This window comes from Panicum virgatum, chromosome 1N (assembly GCF_016808335.1).
Source record: "Panicum virgatum strain AP13 chromosome 1N, P.virgatum_v5, whole genome shotgun sequence".
NCBI lineage: Eukaryota > Viridiplantae > Streptophyta > Magnoliopsida > Poales > Poaceae > Panicum > Panicum virgatum.
Window position 1 is genome coordinate 40,705,666 of NC_053145.1, and position 19,259 is coordinate 40,724,924.

The window sequence follows — 19,259 nt, forward strand, 5'->3', positions numbered from 1 at the left end:
CATGTATTGCTTGGCGACCTCGTCATCACCGAAGGGGTCCATCCTTAACTGAAATCGTAAAAATGTGTTAGAGTATGTGTCCATCCTTAAATGAAGCAGGAGAATTCTATTCTTTGAACGAATATGCGTGTTTGAAAGAGAGAGAGAGAGAGAGTGTGTGTGTGAGAGAGTGAGAGAGTGTATGTATGTTAGAGGGAGAGAGAGAGAGAGAGTGTGTGTGTGTGTGTGTGTTTGTGTGTGAGTGGGACAGAGAAAGAGAGAGAGTTAGTATGTGTGTGAGTCAGTGTGTGTGTGTTTGTGTGTTAGTGGGACAGAGAGAGAGAGAGTTAGTGTGTGTGTGAGTCAGTGTGAGTGTGTGTGAGTGAGTGAGTGTGTGTGTGTGTGTGTGTGAGTGTGTGTGTGTGTGTGTGGTGTGTGTGTGTGTGAGCGAGAGACCGAGCATCGGTGAGGAGACAGCGAGAGAGCGTCGGTAGGGAGACAGCGAGAGAGCGTTAGGGACAAGGAGACAACGAGAGTTAGCGAGAGACCAATCGCCGTTAAGAAGTCGTTAAGAAGGAGAGAGCGTCGTGTTTGATTTCATAATTAAGAATGAAGAATTCATAATACATAAATACATGCATGAGTTACAGAAATACACGAGTTACATGATAAATACATGAGTTACATGATAAATACATGAGTTACAGAAATACACGGGTTACATGATAAATACATTAGTTACATGCACGATGCACGATGCAAGGATCGCGTGAGCGCAAGAATCGCTAAAATCAGAGTCAAAATGTGAAAGATATGGCTAAAACAAGATTCTAGGGACTTATTTGCAAGGAAAATCTATAAAGGGCCTCTCTGGAATTTCTTTTGAACTAGGAAGGACTGCGGGTTAATTTTGAAGAAACTCAGGGTCTCTTTAGCAAAAGCGCCGGGGCGGCTCTGGTTCGGCTCAGATCTAACAGATGCACGATGGAAGGATCGCGTGAGCGCAAGAATCGCTAAAATCGGAGTCAAAATGTGAAAGATATGGCTAAAACAAGATTCTAGGGACTTATTTGCAAGAAAAATCTATAAAGGGCCTCTTTGGAATTTCTTTTGAACTAGGAAGGACTGCGGGTTAATTTTGAAAAAACTCAGGGTCTCTTTAGCAAAAGCACCGGGGCGGCTCTAGTTTGGCTCAGATCTAACAGATGCACGATGCAAGGATCGCGTGAGCGCAAGAATCGCTAAAATCGAAGTCAAAATGTGAAAGATATGGCTAAAACAAGATTGTAGGGACTTATTTGCAAGAAAAATCTATAAAGGGTCTCTCTGGAATTTCTTTTGAGCTAGGAAGGACTGCGGGTTAATTTTGAAGAAACTCAGGGTCTCTTTAGCAAAAGCACAGGGGCGGCTCTGGTTCGGCTCGGATCTAACAGATGCACGATGCAAGGATCGCGTGAACGCAAGAATCGCTAAAATCGGAGTCAAAATGTGAAAGATATGGATAAAACAAGATTCTAAGGACTTATTTGCAAGAAAAATCTATAAATGACCTCTTTGGAATTTCTTTTGAACTAGGAAGGAGTGAAGGTTAATTTTGAAGAAACTCTGGGTCTCTTTAGCAAAAGCGTCGGGGCGGCTCTGGTTCGGCTTGGATCTAACAGATCCGATCTGTTGGATCTCAATCTAATGGCTGAAACAGGGTGGGGGCGGCTTGAGACGCGGCTGCTGGCTCAGCTGCGGCTCGGCTCTGCTCGGGCGACGGCGCGGCTTGGCGCTAGGCGGAGCCGGTGGCGAGCAGATGCGGCGGCGGACTGCCGGAGTACACCAAAAACGATGCTCCGTGCCTCGGTTCGTGGCGGGGTTAGGCCGGGGAGGGAGAGGGGGCGACGGGGAACGCAGCTAGGGGGTCCAGGAGGTGCGGAGGTGGCCGCTCGGCGGCGAGGGGGGAGCCGCGGCTTCGGTGAGGAATCGCCGGCGAGATAGAGCGACAGAGAAAGAGGGGAAATGTGGTATGGGCCGGGCTTCCTCACCACCTCACCTAGCTCCGGTGACAAACGGGCGGCGAAGAGGGACGGCGGGGCGGCGAATCGACGGCGGCGGCGCACGGGAGCGGTGCTCGGTGGCGGCGGCGCAGAGCTGCAGAGCGAGGAGCGTCAACGGCGGCGGCGCACGGGAGCGGTGCTCGGTGGCGCAGAGCTGCAGAGAGAGGAGCGTCGACGTGGGGCGGCGGCGGAGGGCGGCAGCGAGTGGAGGAAAATGGAGAGGACCGGTGCTTGTATGGTGGAAGCCTTTGGCACCGGGTGATAAAGTCACCCGGTACCTAAGGCATCCTTAGGTACCGGTTGGGTATCTAACCGGTGCCTAAGGAAAGCCTTAGGTACCGGGTGACCTCCCACGCAGTGCCTTAGGTGCCCAACGGGCGGGAACTGAATTCCCCTTTGGCACCGGGTGGGGAACGAAAACTGGTGCTTTAGGGTCTTTGAAATTTACTTTTGTAGATTTCTGGCGGGATAACATCTGAAATCCCTCGATAGCTCAATGGTAACTCTGTGTAATTTGTGCGCCGCGGCCACGGTTCGAACCCGCGCCCACCCCCTTTTTATTTTCGAATTGCCGCCTTAGGTACCGGTTGATAATTCTAACTGGTACCTAAGGCTTTCTTTTAATTACTATATAATAAATCATTTAGGTACATAACTAATTATTTTAATTGCATAATAAATCAAATAATTACATAATAAATCATTTAAATGCACAATAATTCTAATTACTACATTATAAACCATTTAGATGCATAACTAATTAGTTTAATTGCATAATAAATCAAATAATTGCATAATAAATCATTTAAATGCACAATAATTCTAATTACTACATAATAAATCATTTAGGTGCATAAATAATTATTTTAATTGCATAATAAATCAAATAATTGCATAATAAATTATTTAAATGCACAATAATTCTAATTACTACATGATAAATCATTTAGGTGCATAACTAATTATTTTAATTGCATAATAAATCAAATAATTACATAATAAATCATTTAAATGCATAATAATTCTAATTACTACATGATAAATCATTTAGGTGCATAACTAATTTTGATTGCATAATAAATCAAATAATTGCATAATAAATCATTTAAATGCACAATAATTCTAATTACTACATGATAAATCATTTAGGTGCATAACTAATCATTTTAATTGCATAATAAATCATAATAAATCAAATAATTGCATAATAAATCATTTAATTGTCTAATAAATCAATTCATTGCATAAGAAAACTAATAATGTTCACAGAAAATATTACAAGACATAATCATTCAACTAAGGGAATATTAACGATGGTTCGCTTTACAATCGTCCCTTCATTATGATCATGACGTGCGTCCGAATCTTATATTCCTCACATCATTTGCAAATGTTGGGAATGTTCTGTCCACTTTTCTCCACTACGACCCATCAGCGGGGTGTCTCAACATATTGTCTTTCTTACGCTCTTCTTTGTGCCATCGCATAAATTTAGCATTCGTTTTGTTCATAAACAAACGTTTCAGACGTGGTATTAGAGGAAAATACCACATCACCTTGGCAGGCACCCTCTTCTTGACACGCATCCCCTCAACGTCGCCTGGATCATCTCGAGGGATCTTATACCGCCATGCATTGCATACAGGGCATGAATCCAAATTTTCATACTCACCTCGATATAGGATGCAGTCATTAGGACAAGTATGTATCTTCTGTGCCTCTAATCCTAAAGGACAAAAAACTTTTTTTTGCCTCGTATGTTGTCTCCGGCAAGGTGTTACCCTCAGGGAGTAAGTTTTTTATAAGTTTCAGCAACTCCTCGAATCCCTTGTCATACAAACCATTTGATGCCTTCCATTGCAATAATTCCAATGTGGTACCCAACTTCTTTTGGTCTTGTTTGCAATCAGGGTACAACAATGTTCTCTAGTCCTCCAACATACGCTTCAGATCTCTCGATTCCTTTTCTGTTTCGCAACCTTCCTCAGCTTCGCGCAGCATCTGACCAAGATCATCTTCTACAACGTATCCTTCAGTATCTTCTTCAGGCTCACCCATTGCAGTGTCACTGAAAAAGGAATTATAATTGGCTGCAAAGTCAGGAATCCTGTCCTCTTCTTCTACATTATTATCCAGCACAATTCCTCTTTCGCCATGCTTGGTCCAAACATAGTAGTTCGGCATAAAACCACTATTGAACAAGTGACTATGGATGGTTCTTGATGATGAGTAATCCTTCTCATTCTTACAGAATTTGCATGGACAACGAACGAAACCGCCATACTTGTGTTTCTCGGCCGCTTCTATGAATTCATGCACGCCATCCATGAACTCCTTTGAACGTCGGTCGGCCATGTACATCCATTGCCGACTCATCTGGGTCCACAATACATTTATATACATCATTGTACTGTACAAATAGTTCATTCATACTACCAATTTATAATAATATATTTATATAATTGATAATGCATATAACTATAATAAATAGATACTATTCACTTATCAAATAAATTGATAAAACATATAAATACAATAATTTGATATTATTCAAATATCAAATAAATTGATAACGCATATAACTACAATAAGATGCTACAAATAAAAATAATTATCACATGTATAAACTAAATCAAGTAATAACTGTTTCTAAAAATTAATTGCTAAGTTAAAAAGAAAAATAACTAACCTTTTTTCAGAAAAAAAACAAAAAATCGCCTTCCCTCACCTCACTCAGCTGCCATGAACAGTGAGTTCACGGCAGCTTGAGGGGGGGAGGGGCTGGGGTATTTATAGGCTCGGGCCAAAGGCACCGGTTGGTTTCAATGACCCGGTGCTAAATTTTGTTCAATAGCACCGGGTCAAGGCACCAACCGGTGCCTTAGGCCCGAGCTCCTGGCAGCTGCCACGTTTCATCACCATAGGAACCGGTTATTACCATCAACCGGTGCCTATAGCGCCGCCTTCATTTGGTACCGGGTGGTGGTTCAAACCGGTGCCTATGCTGTCGTATTGGAACCGGTTGGAACCACCACCCAGTGCCAATTGTCCTCCACTAGGTTGGTCCAAGGCCAAAGGTACCAGCTGCTGTTGCAGCCGGTACCGATTATCCAGCTGCTGTTGCAGCCGGTACCGATAATCGGTACCGGCTGCAACAACATCTGGTACCTTTGGCCTGGACCGATGGCCCGTTTTCTAGTAGTGTCCGCAGTGCGGCTGTGAGATGAAACTTGTCACAATCCGCCAATCCCAATCAGTTTGTGGTTCGTCCAATCTCTAGCGCCACCTACCAAGGACAGCTTCTTCCTCCTCGGTTCTTAGTCGGGAAAAAATGCCCCCCCTTACAGTTCATTTCTAGCTCCGCCACTACTGGGAATGGATCGTGATCCAATATTCAACTAACATCCAATTAATGTGACCCGATCATCGAGTCCAATCCTATTAGATAGTTCCCACCATCCAATCCTATCCAATCCAACCTCTGTCTACATATTATCCATCCAACCAATCCAAATTACACATGGAGACTGCTGAGTGCTCACAAGACTGCTCAATCCAAACTAGCGGCTGCTTCTTTCACTAACTGAATATTTTTTAATTACAAAATGTTGAATAGCGCAAATAAATTCAGTGATAGATTTTTTTCACACGTGGTGCAAATAAATTTGAGACTGCTCCGCCAAATTGGTGACTGTTCGTCGATTATCCGTCCACAGTCCACACGTGAATATACCAACAGATTCACAAGTAGGCCAGACCACAATCATTACTGCTAAAAGCTGCTACATCTTTCGATGAGGGCCCGTTCTGCAACTATCTGTACCATTGCCTGTAATCCATATGGGGATAGCTCAACCTGAGTTTAGGAGGCTTTTCTTATGGAACTTGTGCACGCTTGCAGCAAAGAAAGGTTACCCTTAATGATGGGTGGAGATTTTAATATAATCTGTAGCTCAAGAGAAAAAACAATGATACATATGATGAAAGATGGCCCTTCTTGTTCAATGCCTTTATTGATGGCTTAGACTTAAGGGAGATAGAAATGTCGGGCATAAATGCACTTGGGCAAGTGCTTTGCAAACACCAACGTATGAAAAGCTTGACAGGGTGCTTGTAAGCACAGAGTGGGAACAAAAATACCCTCTCGCCACTGTCGATGCGTTAAGTAGAGAAATTTCAGATCATACTCCACTGCTACTTTGTACAGGGGAGGAGAGCCAACCCAAGAAGCAACCTGTTTTTAAGTTTGAATTGGGTTGCCTATTGAGAGAAGATTTTTTTGAGATTGTAGCGAAAGTTTGGAGCAGTGAAAATAGGGTACCCACAGCTTTTTAAGGGGATGGGCTAAGGACCAAAAAGGTACGTATAAGAAAGACAAACAAGAGCTCTGAAAGGCTGAGGAGCTAGATAAAAAGGTCGAAACTTCTTTGCTATCGCAACAGGAGTTGGACCTAAATCAAAGCATAAAGGATAGGTTGGCTCACCTTCTAAGGGAGGAGGAAATAAAATGGTTCCAAAGAGCCAAGACGACAAAGACATTGAAAGGAGATAGAAATACCAAGTACTTTCAAGCAGTAGCAAATGGTAAGAGAAGGAAAACCAGAATTTTTCGCTTGGAACAAGGAGGAGTAATACAAGGGGATGATAATTTGAAACTATACATACAAAGTACAACAAGACTCTTTCTGGACCATCTATGGAAAATAATTTTTCCATGAATGAGTTGTGAACACATGATATTCCCCAGGTGTCAGAGGTGGAGAATGAGATTCTTATAGGGGAGTTTTCAGAAAAAAGAGGTCAGAGATGCCATCTTTCATATGAAACACAATAAAGTGCTGGGGCCTGATGGTTTCCCGGTGGCATTTTACAAGGTGTTTTGGAGTCTCATTAAAAATGACCTTATGTCCATGTGTCAGAGATGTCCATGATGGCAACCTTCCTCTTTTTATCTTGAATTTTGGAATCTTGACTCTAATTCCTAAGTTGAAGGACGTCAAGATGATCCAACAGTACAGACCAATTTGCATGCTCAATGTAAGCTTTAAAATCTTTACTAAGATTTTGGCAGATAGATTGAATTTGGTGGCTAATAAGATAATCATGCCAACCAAACAGCTTTTAGGTTGGGCAGACATATTATGGAAGGTGTAATTATACTACACAAAACACTTCACGAGCTGAAAAGGAGAAAACAAAGTGGCTTGATTATGTAAATTGATTACCAAAAGGCTTATGATAAGGTGAAGTGTAAGTTTCTACAACAAGCACTAAGAATGAAAGGTTTCTGACATAAATGGTGCGAATGGTTTGAAAGTATTGTCTTGGGTGGGAGTGTAGGGGTCAAAATAAATGAGGATTTTTAGGGCATTTCTTCCAAACAAAAAAAGGTTTACGACAAAGAGTTCCTTTGTCACCCATCCTTTCTAACATTGTGGGGGACATGCTTTCTATTCTAATCTCAAGATCTAGAGAGAACAACCACTTTTTGGGACTAGTTCCTCACTTAGTTGATGGAGGATTATTGATCCTCCAATACACTGATGACACTATATTATTTTTGGAAAATGATCTAGGTCAGGCCAGGAACTTGAAACTGTACTATGTGCCTTTGAATAGTTGCCAGGCCTCAAGATCAATTTCCATAAGAGTGAGGTGTTTTGTTTTGGAGAAGCAAACGACAATGCAGAGGCTTTTGCACAGCTTTTTGGATGTAAGCTTGGTTCTCTTCCCTTCACATATCTAGGCATTCCAATGAACCATTGCAAAATTTCAAAAAAAAAATGGATCACAGTAGAGGAAAGATTTCAAAAAAAAAACTGAGTAGTTGGAAAGGAAAACTCTTCTCAATTGGAGGCAGATTAGTTTTGATAGACTTAGTACTATCAAGTCTCCCCATGTTCATGATGTCTTTTTTTAGAATTCCCAAAGGAGTGCTTAAGAAGCTTGACTATTATAGGTCTCGCTTCTTTTGGCAATGTGAAGAGCATAAGAAGAAATATAGGCTTATAAAATGGAGTATGCTAAGCAGGCCGAAATATCTTTTTGTTGAGCAAGTGATTGTTCAGGTTGCTAAATGAGGAGGGCATCTGGCAAAACTTGCTTAAAATGAAATATATGGTGAACAAGTCACTGTCACAGTTTTCTAAGAAATCGGGAGACTCGCAAGTTTGGGCAGGACGAATGGAGAACAAGGATCTTTTTCTTTCCAAAGGAATTTTCAAAATCCAAAGTGGGAATCAAGTAAGATTTTGGGAAGATGTGTGGATCGGAAACAAAACTTTAAGAGATATGTATCCATCCTTATACAACATTGCTAGAAGGAAAGATGAGACTGTGGCGAATATCCTCAGCTCCACTCCTCTCAATATTTTCTTTAGAAGAGGCATAATAGGAGACAAATTAAATCAATGGATCAATATTGTAGGAAAAGTGACAAGCATTGAGCTTAATAATGAAAATGATTTTTTTGTGTGGAATCTAAATAAACAACAGAGGTTCACAGTGTTATCCTAAATGCTAAACGGTAAACAGTCGGTCACCTACCGTTTAGCCCATTATTCGGGCAAAACGGATGTTTAAATGGGAAAAACGGCCGTTTAAACGGTGAAAACAACCGATTAAACAGAAACGGTGTGCCACTGTGTAGCATTTAAACGGTGTTTAAATGGGCTAAATGACCATTTAGGCGAACAATGGAGGTTCACTGTAAAATCATTGTACCTGAACTTAATGCTTAATGAAGGAACCCCATCAAGTTGCTTTGCTTGGAAAATTCGGGTTCCTCTCAAAATCAAGATCTTTCTATGGTTTCTAAAAAAAGTGTGAGACTTACTAAAGATAATCTAATCAAAAGAAAGTGGGAGGGCTGTCCCAAGTGTTGTTTTTGTAACTCTAATGAGACCATCCAACACTTGTTTTTTGACGGTCATGTGGCAAAATTCACTTGGAATTTGGTTCATATGGTGTTCAACAAACAATCACCCACTATCATATCCAATATGGTGGGTTCTTGGCTCAAGAATTTCTCCCAAGCTTAGGAACCAAGTTCTTGTTGGCGCGGCTGCCCTTTGTTGGGTGGTGTGGTTCTGTATGAACGATGTGGTATTCAATGGAAAAAATTCATATCTCTTATTTGCAGGTCATCTTCAGAGGAACCCGCTGGACAAGGGAATGGGCAGCACTATCCAAAGAGGAAGAAAAGATTGCCTTGATCAAGTGCAGTCAGCGCTTGGAAGGAATGGCTTTGGAGATCTTTCAAAAGGCAGGATGGAACTTCAGAAAAAGAATTCAGTTGTAGATGTGGTTGACTAGACTGGTTGTTTTATTTTGTCTTAAGTTTAGAGTCACTTCTTCAATGTTGTTGTTTTCATCTTTGCTGAGGTCAGCAGGTCGTCAATCTGTCTCGGTGTTCTGAACTTGTTGTATCCGTTTCGGAGTCTGTAGCCTACATGCTCTGTAACTTTGGCTGTGACCATCCACCATGGATGTGTGCAGCTGATTTCCTTTATCTAAAAAACATTAGTTAGGATGAAACTACACTTAGTCTACCTGTTTGGATCATCTAATGGACTAAACTTTAGATCTAAATGTTTAGTCCATAGATCCAAACAGGACCTTAACTATTTGTATTGTTAGACGAATGTCCCAAGGATTAAGTTACAGTTCAATTAGTGTGATATAGTGTTCTGTATAATAGAACAAAATATTCCATACATCCGGATCAAATGTTCCAAGTGATTACACCTACCTTAGATCCAATGTTGTTTCTTCATCCTCTCAAGCATGGTATATTGAGGGCCACATGTACGGTGTCGATGACGCCTATACGCTATTCTGGTCAGATCCACATCTGGGTGATGCAGATATAGTAGTGGTGGTGGCGTTACTAGGACTAGAAGAGGCTCTAGGTAGCTGCTAGCCTCTCCACGAGCTGTTGTGAGAAAGAAGAAACTTGAAAGAAGAATGGGAAATGAAGAAGTTTTCAAATTCCCCCATTCTGTAATCAAATGGGCCAGGCCCGTGAAAGAAACAACAGAAGAAAAGTAGCAAGGCAAGTGCAACGGGACTATTGGAGGCATAAAAGGACTTTGTTTGCACAAATTGGGCTTCGAGATCCATGTAAAATTTAGAATTTGTAGGAAAACATAAAAGTAATTTAAACACATATTATATTTAATCCAAAACACTAACTAATAAGAGTGATCAACTAAATACCTTCAATTTACCTACTGCTGCGACAGAAGTGATGGAAGGAGGTTTTTCTGGGCTTTGCCCGGGCTAGGCTTTGCGTTATCTGGGCTTTAATTTTTCTTAGTGGGTCAGGTTAAGTGGATGGGGTCGACCCTTCTTCCTCGAAGGAATGAGGAAGGAGCCCAAACACAACAGGCTCCAGGCGGCCAGGCCTCCCGAGCGGTTTTGGGCTCAGAAAGAAAAAAAGAATGCGAGGAGGAAGGAGCCACAGTCCAGCTGAGAGCGCGCGGGAAAACGCCTCGCCGCCTTCAATTTTGGCGCTCATTTCCTGTTCCAGAAAGACCCCAAGGGTTCCCTGACCCCTTTCCCCGGCGCGCAACTGCAGCAATCAAGCGGACACCCGGCCAAGTCTTCCCTCCCGCGTAGCCGCGCACACCCGCAAGCTCGCGACTCGCGAGCATGAGCGGCCGGCGCCGGCCGGCGGCTGGAGGAGGCGGGGGAGGGGGAGGCGGCGGGAACTGGCGGAGGAGCGGCTCGGCGGCGGCGAAGGAGCAGCGGCTGCGTCTCGGCGCCGAGGAGCTCCTCGAGAGCCGGCTGGGATTCGCGCCCTACACCGACGGGGAGCGGCGCCTGGGGTGGCTCCTCACCTTCTCGCCAGTGAGTTCGATCTCGATTTCTCTGTCCCTCTTCGTTGCAGTTGTTCTGGGTCGAGTCTCAAATGGGGCTCGATTGGGAATTATAGGCAGAGCTGCGTAATGCAGTGATCTGCGGTTGGAGTTGAATTGTAAGTTCGTGAAAATGGGTCAAAATTAGTAGAAATCAGCAGATCATTAACAGTTTCGTAGCTTTTACTTCCTATTTTGCAAAATGCCTCCGCAAGTGAGCTACCGCGGGAATGGGAAATGGGTAAGCATAACTTGTACTGTTTGGTCAGTGAATTCGCTGCTTATATAGCTCTACCAATCTACCATTACATTGGATAAGGCTTTACCACAAATTGAGGGAAGGACAAACGTGAAATAAATTTTTGGGGTGGTGGGTGGCTAATTACTAAGCCGCGGGCTCTTCTAGATTTTCACTGGTAGGACGCTCATTGGATCTTGAGGTAGCTTATTGTATACTCCCTCCATCCAAGTATGATAGATATATTTCCATATGGCACAATGACCAAGGGCACCAAGTGTGCTTATCAATCTCATAAATGCAACATAGACTTTTTGTTGGTCCTCCAATGTTTTAACTAGGAACTCCTCGTTTCTAGTGCTATTTATTGCCACAACCCATGCCAATAGCAAATATAGCTATCATTTTTGAACATTTGAAGTTTTGAAATATAGCTATCAAAAGTGGATGGAGGGAGTACAACTGATTCATTTATATACTCTCTTGGAATAGTACCAAATTTGTCCTTCTACTGCTGTACGTAGTGCAACTAGGGAAATTACTGGAACTGCATCTAACTTAAATAAAGTGATTCAACGTAGATGGTTCACAAGAAATTCAAAGGACCTATATGAAGAATTTTACTCTAAGGTTAACTGCCATTAGCTAACTTAAAGTTTCTTAATTTGAATAGAAAAATTGCAAGATTACCATTTAACCTTACCCCTATAACACCTGCAGTCATCATGGGAAGATGAGGACACTGGAAAAATCTACAGCTGTGTTGACCTATACTTTGTGTCACAGGTAAATATTTGCAGTTGCGATACAAAGCCTGTTTGAATTCCCACATGTCTAACTTTGTATGGTTTCTTGCAGGATGGTTCTACTTTTAAAGTTAAAAACAAGTTTAGGCCTTATTTTTATGCTGCAACTAAGGTGAGCTAGCGATTGAGCTTTTCTGAGGGCTATTTGAATACTCTCGTCATATAATTCAGTCATGGAGAGACTGAACCTTTTCTGATCCAATTTCTGTTTCCTGGTGTTTTATTTTTGTTTATCTGTTGCAGGACAAGATGGAGTTGGAAGTCGAGGCTTATATCAGGCGACGTTATGAAGGAGAGATTTCTGACATAGAAATAGTTGAGAAAGAGGATTTAGATCTGGTATGTGCCTTGCTTTGCATGATTAATCTGATATTCTGTTGAACCTCCACCATGAAATTGTATCACGGTGATGATTTTGGCTAATCGGCTCAAACTGGATGCTTCAAATGTTCAATTAAAATTTTAAATGCACAAGCTAGTTTCTAATATATTAAACTGATAGGTTATTGTATAAATTTGAGTAAGGAATGTTCTCACGCTTTTGTTTTTTAATTTCAATGTGTCTGGGCCTGATGTAGCATATAATATTTAACACCTCCACCCCTGTTGCAGAAAAATCACCTTTCTGGCTTGAAGAGAAAATACCTGAAGCTTCAGTTTGATACTGTACAGCAGCTAATGCGTGTAAGAAATGACCTATTGTATGTTGTTGAAAAGAATGAAGAAAAATTAGATGCTATGGAGGCATTTGAAACAATTCATGGTGTAAAAAGGTGCCTATAAACTTTTCAATGTCCAACTTATTCTGGTCTAAGGCATTTTAATGAGTTCTATGCAGAATAACTTATATAGTTCTTTTTCTTAGTTTATTTGGAATAAAGTTTACTGTCTTGCCCATTTTTGTGTTTATTTGTGAACTTATGGTCTGTTCCTCTTGTGCACTATGACAGGGTAGAAAGGCCACAAGATTACATAAATTACATCATTGATTTACGTGAATATGATGTTCCATATCATGTTCGTTTTGCTATAGATAATGGTGAGCACTATACCTGCAAATCCTGTATTTTCTCACATGCTGATTTGTCACTGATGCTTTGGTACTCCAAAATCAAAATGTTCGCAGATGTGAGATGTGGACAATGGTATAATGTTAGCGTATCTGGTTCAGATGTTTTACTTCAGAGAAGGGAAGACCTGCTTCAGCGTGCAGAAGTGCATGTATGTGCGTTTGATATTGAGACCACAAAGCTGCCCCTGAAGTTTCCCGATGCTGAATACGACACTGTAATGATGATTTCATACATGATTGACGGGCAAGGTTACCTGATAATTAACAGAGAGGTTTTGACTTACAATTCTTTGCACACCGCTTGTTAGCACCTTCTGGTTTATTATATCCATTTATGGCTTACAAGATCCTTCTCACCTTACACACCATCCTGATGTTCGTCCATTGTCTCACTTCTTACAGATGAACATATTTTTGTTCCTTTTGCAAAAGAGCATTTAAAAAAAACATGATTTCTGTATTAGAAAATGCTTAAAAAACAGTTACCTTGTGTGCTGTTCACTGGATACATAGTTCAAGATAAAAAAAAGGACGTACCCAGTACCGTAGGCTCCCGCACTGTGCGGGGTCTGGGGAGGTTATTAGCGGGAGGTCTTTCCCACAGACCGTGCAATGTGTAGAGGCCACCGCTCGAACCTGTGACCTCTCGGTTCACAGGCGGCAAGCACTACCACTTGCACCAGGCCGCCCTTTTATACATAGTTCAAGATCAGCATCAGCAAAAATGTAACAAGCCAAATCTGTTACAGATAGAACTTATGCTCATTATGGCATTGACAGGTGTGGTAACATGCGGGAATCGATGAGAAAAATACACAGCCTAAGCAGATTATAGGCATATATCTGATGAAATCATTTCTTAGCTTATTCACTTTCGTTGTTTGCATTAGCAAAGATGCAGATGTTTCTCAATCAAGTTTATGCAATTCACTATTTTTGTTTGCTCCCTGTAGTGCGTTGGGGAAGACATTGAAGATTTGGAGTACACACCTAAACCTGAATATGAGGGGCATTTTAGAGTTAAGAATGTTCCAACTGAGGTATGGACATCTTTCACTTATTTTGTTCAGCATAATATGAATCCTAGCTATTTTGCTAACTCCCTTATTTTTTATGTTTATAGTTGGATCTGCTTAAAGCATGGTTTGCTCATATGCAAGAGGTTAAACCCGGCATTTATGTCACATACAATGGTGACTTTTTTGACTGGCCATTTTTAGAGAAGAGGGCTGCTCACCATGGGATGAAAATGAATGAGGTGCATTTTCTATTGTGTTTTAATTTAGGCTTGGTTTGGCATTGAGTGGATTATTATAATCTTGTTTTGTGGAATTGCTTTTAGTTTTTTTAGTGTTTTGTTAACTGCTTTTCTTCTAAGCTAAGTTACAACAAAAGATTTTATTGAACAATCCTAAAAATAAATGTAGCGCACAGGTCAGCCGCTGCCGGACCCTAGGTAGCTATGGCTTTTTGTTGGAAAAAGTTATCCTCCTACACTCCCTTGAAGTAGCACGTTTGCTTGCTTATCCCATTGAATGATTTGATCTGCTTAACCTGGTTTTGATGGATTGAATGGTGGTCAGTGATATTGCGCTAGCTTCCGTGGCACCTTGTTTTGCCATTTTGCAGTACATGTGGATGCTATCATCATCATCTGTCATCATCATCTTTGTCTTACAGCTCTCTCATGCATGTAATGATGAGCTGATGGCAAAAGGGGTGGATGCAATGACAAAGTGGCAGTAATGGTGTCAGGCATGGTGGAAAATGGTAGAATATGTCATGTGCAGGAGTTCAGGGATCAAATTGAGTACTACAGATAGTAGCGGAGGTTGAGAGGGGGCAGACCACATGTGGAATCATGCAATGATATGGTGCTGGTTTAATAGGTCTTTTCTGGCCAGATTGTATATACATGCGTGTGCGATGAGAGAGTAAGGGTGACGTGGGTTGCCATGGTGGCCAAACCAGGTTATGTGGTAGCCCTGGTGCCATAACCATTTCAAAATCTTGCATTATGGGGTTGGGTGAATTGATCCAGCTCTAGAAGTTTAGGGGCTTTGACTGAAGAAAAAGTAGTTTGGAGGAATCAATTAGACAAACATGATACTTCAAGGAAATAAAATGGGTGTTGCCCATTATCTCAGGCTGTGACAACTATTTTATAAGATGTCCAAATTACCATCCAACCAGTTGTTGCAAAACAAAGTGATGTAAGAAAAAGTAATCTGCAGCTAAAGGAAAAGGAAATAAGACTGGGTACTCTAGTATCGTTCTCTATGATACCATACACATGTTTTCTTTTATCAATTTATTTGTGGCCTAGAGCATATTGGATAAAACTTGGAAGCGCCTAAGTGGAGAAGTGTTTCATTTCTTGTTCATTTTTGTTTTTGTTGTTGCAGGAGATTGGTTTCCAATGTGACAATAATCAGGGGGAGTGTCGGGCTAAGTTTTCTTGCCATCTTGACTGTTTTGCTTGGGTGAAGCGAGACAGTTACCTTCCACAAGGAAGCCAAGGTCTAAAGGTGACACATCACTTACCGGAACAAAACTTACTTTTACACAACCTTAACTGTTTGACACTAATCATTTCTATGCATGTGCTCGGTTTCGGTAATAGGTGTGTTATTGAAATCACATCTTGAAAATAGTACAAACTTTTAGTGATGTAGGGTGTGCAATATTTGAATGAACAATTAATATGCCTAATTTTAGCATTTGCTACTCACTAGCACTAAAAAGTATTCATTTGACTTGAACTGATTGTGAGACAGCCCGAATATTTCTTGTTTGCATTATCTGCATATGTTATGTTGCTTATGCTAATTTTTTTTCCTCTTTGACTTTTTCTGTTTCTCTTACATTTTTACACCTGCAGGCTGTTACAAAAGCCAAGCTAGGTTACGATCCTTTGGAGGTTAATCCAGAAGATATGGTTCGCTTTGCAATGGAGCAGCCACAGGTAAGTTTGTCTGTCTTGATTATGAAATAACATTCACCAAGGGAGTTCGTGTGAATATGGCTATGTGGCTCTGTTTACTTGTATTAATTTCAAATATTTTCCTATGTTCATTATCCAGTCTATTGTTTCTTTTTCAGACAATGGCTTCTTATTCTGTATCAGATGCTGTTGCGACATACTACCTATACATGACTTATGTCCATCCTTTCATCTTTTCTCTTGCAACCATAATACCTATGTCACCTGATGAGGTATTGCGGAAAGGAAGTGGAACACTTTGTGAAATGCTGCTTATGGTCCAGGTGTGTTAATGGAACTTTGCTGCCATGTTTCAGTGCCATATTTGTTTTAAAGCATTACTTTTCTTCCTGCTCAAGTTATATATCTTGGAGCTCTTGTATCCTTACTTTAAGTTGGGCCATTAGATGGTTTTATGTATTACATAAAGCTTCTTTTGTTAATTAACAGGATGAAAAGTTGTGAACACATACTTATTTTCAAGACACACATACACACGATTTTTCCACTATTGTTTGGTCTAGGATTTGGATCCATGCCAAGTGCTTAGACTCCAAATGTCCACGACTATTAATACTGTATTTATCTCAGTCTAGTTCTGATTATTCTGATGCTTGCTAAATTCAGTTTCTTTTAATGTACAGGCATTCAAGGCTAATGTCATTTGTCCTAACAAGCACCAAGCTGATCTCGAAAAATTCTACAATAACCGTTTATTAGAAAGTGAAACTTATATCGGTGGTCATGTTGAGTGTCTCGAAACTGGTGTATTTAGATCTGATCTTCCCACAAAGTTCCAACTTGAACCATCAGCATATGAGGTAACATATTCATTTTCTGGAGTTTGTTAGGGTATGAATCTGTGCGCACTGATGGGATACGACATGGGAAATTTTAGTTGCACCTTCAGTATGTTAACGATCCACATTCTTCTTTCAGCAACTCATTGGAAATCTTGATCGTGATCTGCAATATGCCATTTCTGTAGAAGGAAAATTGGATATTGGTTCTGTCACAAATTATGATGAAGTCAAGGATGCCATAAAGCAAAAGGTATATTAGATGCTTCCAGCAAGACAGTTTGATCTTCACTCTTAAGTCCAGCTTATCAAATATCAAATAAAGGAAATATAATACCATAATGGACCAAGAAAATGAAAATATCATCTAAAATGAGACTAATTTATTCCAGCTGCAACTTGTTGTCTTTCGACAATTTGACTCAAAGATATCTATTTAACCTTGTAACTTGAGTGCTTGGCTAACATACTAAGAATAGCTGTTATTTTCTAATTTTCTTATATAAGGATGTCCCTGTTGTAGTTTTGTAATTTGCATTAATCAAATCTGGCATCTTTGAAGAACCAAGCTTGTGTGACCTTTCTTGTTTTGTCAAATTCACAGCTTGTTTCATTGCGAGATCACCCAATTCGTGAAGAGCGCCCTCTTATCTATCATCTTGATGTTGCTGCAATGTATCCAAATATCATTTTAACAAATAGACTCCAGGTATTCCCTTGTACTTTTAGTCTAGTATGTCTAATGTTATCTTCATATGTGTTCTTGTTTGAGGGAATAATTGATCCATTCATTCCTCCAACCCTAGAAGGGTGGGTATATATAATTCCTATACATGGGCCTCTAGATGGGTCTCTATACACATGGGCTAAATATACACCAACACCCCCCCCCCCCCCCCCCGCAGTCTGAACTACCGGCACAACGGTGTTCAAGATTGGACAACAAGAAAGCCAACACTCCCCAGTCTAAACAACCGGCACAGCGGTGTTCAAAACTGGACAAGAAGAGAGTACAAAGGGCTAATACCCCCCGCAGCCACAACTAGCCCCAGCTACGTTGAGGCTGGAGCGAAACTCCGAGAAGGTCGAGGAGGGCAGCCCCTTGGTGAAGATGTCAGCAAACTGGGAGGTAGTCGGGACATGTAGTACCCGAACATCGCCGACGGCGACTCTGTCACGCACGAAGTGTAGGTCAATCTCCACATGTTTCGTCCGCTGATGCTGGACGGGGTTGGTGGAGAGATACACGGCGCTGACATTGTCGCAGTAGACGAGCGTGCTTTTGGCGAGCGGGCTGTGGAGCTCCGCCAAGAGCTGTCGTAGCCAGGACGCCTCCGCCACGCCGTTAGTAACAACCCGGTACTCCGCCTCAGCACTTGAGCGGGAGACAACCGGCTGCCGCTTGGACGACCAGGAGACCAGGTTACCGCCCAGGAAGACGGCGTAGCCGGAAGTGGAGCGACGAGTGTCCGGGCAGCCAGCCCAGTCAGTGTCGGTGTAGACCACCAGCTCAGCAGAGGACGAGCGGTGAAGCTCCAGGTCGAGGTCCACTGTGCCACGGACGTAGCGGACGAGACGCTTCAGCGCAGCAAGGTGTGACTCCCGAGGATCATGCATATGGAGACAGACCTGCTGGACAGCGTAGGTGAGGTCCGGCCTGGTGAAAGTGAGGTACTGCAAGGCTCCAGCAAGACTCCGGTAGGCAGTAGGATCAGCCACCGGATCACCCAGATAAGCAGATAGCTTCGCCTGAGTGTCGACAGGAGTGGAGCAGGGCTTACAATTAGTCATCCCGGCCCGCTCAAGGATATCAAGTGCGTATTGCTGCTGGTGAAGGAGAAGACCAGAAGGGCGAGGCTCAACAGTGAAGGCCCAAAAAGTGGTGGAGCTGACCAAGATCCTTCATAGCGAACTCCTGTTACAGAGAGGAGATGACACTCTGAAGCAACTGCTGACTGGAGGCTGTGAGCACAATGTCATCGACATAGAGCAACAGATATGCAGCCTCATCCCCACGGTGGTAGACGAAGAGAGACGTGTCAGACTTGGCCTCGGTGAACCCCAATGTCAGCAAGAATGTGGCGAACCGAGAGTACCAAGCTCGAGGAGCTTGCTTCAAACCATAGAGAGACTTGTTGAGCCGGCAGACCATATCCGGACGACTCAAGTCCACAAATTCCGCTGGCTGAGTGCAGTAGACAGTCTCTCACAGAGTGCCGTGAAGAAACATATTCTTCACGTCCAGCTAGTGCACAGGCCAAGAGTGCGAGCGAGAGGACCGTGCGCACCGTAGCGGGCTTCATCACTGGACTGAAGGTCTCATCATAGTCCACACTAGGCCGCTGGGTGAACCCCCGGAGAACCCAGCGAGCCTTGTAGCGCTCCAGTGTGCCGTCAGCCCGACGCTTATGCGTCCAGATCCACTTGCCAGTCACCACATTGCAACCAGACGGACGCGGCACGAGGTCCCACGTCTGGTTG

The 19,259-nt window shown here is 42.3% G+C and overlaps 1 protein-coding gene across 3 annotated transcripts in view; it reads left to right on the forward strand.

Moving 5' to 3' along the window:
• The first annotated feature begins 10,584 nt into the window (after positions 1–10,584).
• The window catches only part of LOC120655840 (DNA polymerase epsilon catalytic subunit A-like), a 34,308-nt gene continuing 25,633 nt past the window's right edge, over positions 10,585–19,259 (forward strand). For 2 of the 3 annotated variants that reach the window (XM_039933800.1, XM_039933802.1), the window contains exons 1-15: positions 10,586–10,871; positions 11,838–11,903; positions 11,976–12,035; positions 12,167–12,262; positions 12,536–12,696; positions 12,874–12,962; positions 13,050–13,267; positions 13,949–14,035; positions 14,119–14,253; positions 15,401–15,523; positions 15,877–15,960; positions 16,098–16,262; positions 16,623–16,799; positions 16,918–17,031; positions 17,383–17,487. In XM_039933800.1, the coding sequence (XP_039789734.1) occupies positions 10,674–10,871; positions 11,838–11,903; positions 11,976–12,035; positions 12,167–12,262; positions 12,536–12,696; positions 12,874–12,962; positions 13,050–13,267; positions 13,949–14,035; positions 14,119–14,253; positions 15,401–15,523; positions 15,877–15,960; positions 16,098–16,262; positions 16,623–16,799; positions 16,918–17,031; positions 17,383–17,487 (1,878 nt within the window). In that variant the 5' untranslated portion in view covers positions 10,586–10,673. Of the gene's footprint in view, positions 10,872–11,837; positions 11,904–11,975; positions 12,036–12,166; positions 12,263–12,535; positions 12,697–12,873; positions 12,963–13,049; positions 13,268–13,948; positions 14,036–14,118; positions 14,254–15,400; positions 15,524–15,876; positions 15,961–16,097; positions 16,263–16,622; positions 16,800–16,917; positions 17,032–17,382; positions 17,488–19,259 lie in introns of all 3 variants that reach the window. The other variant, XM_039933803.1, reaches the window with a different exon arrangement.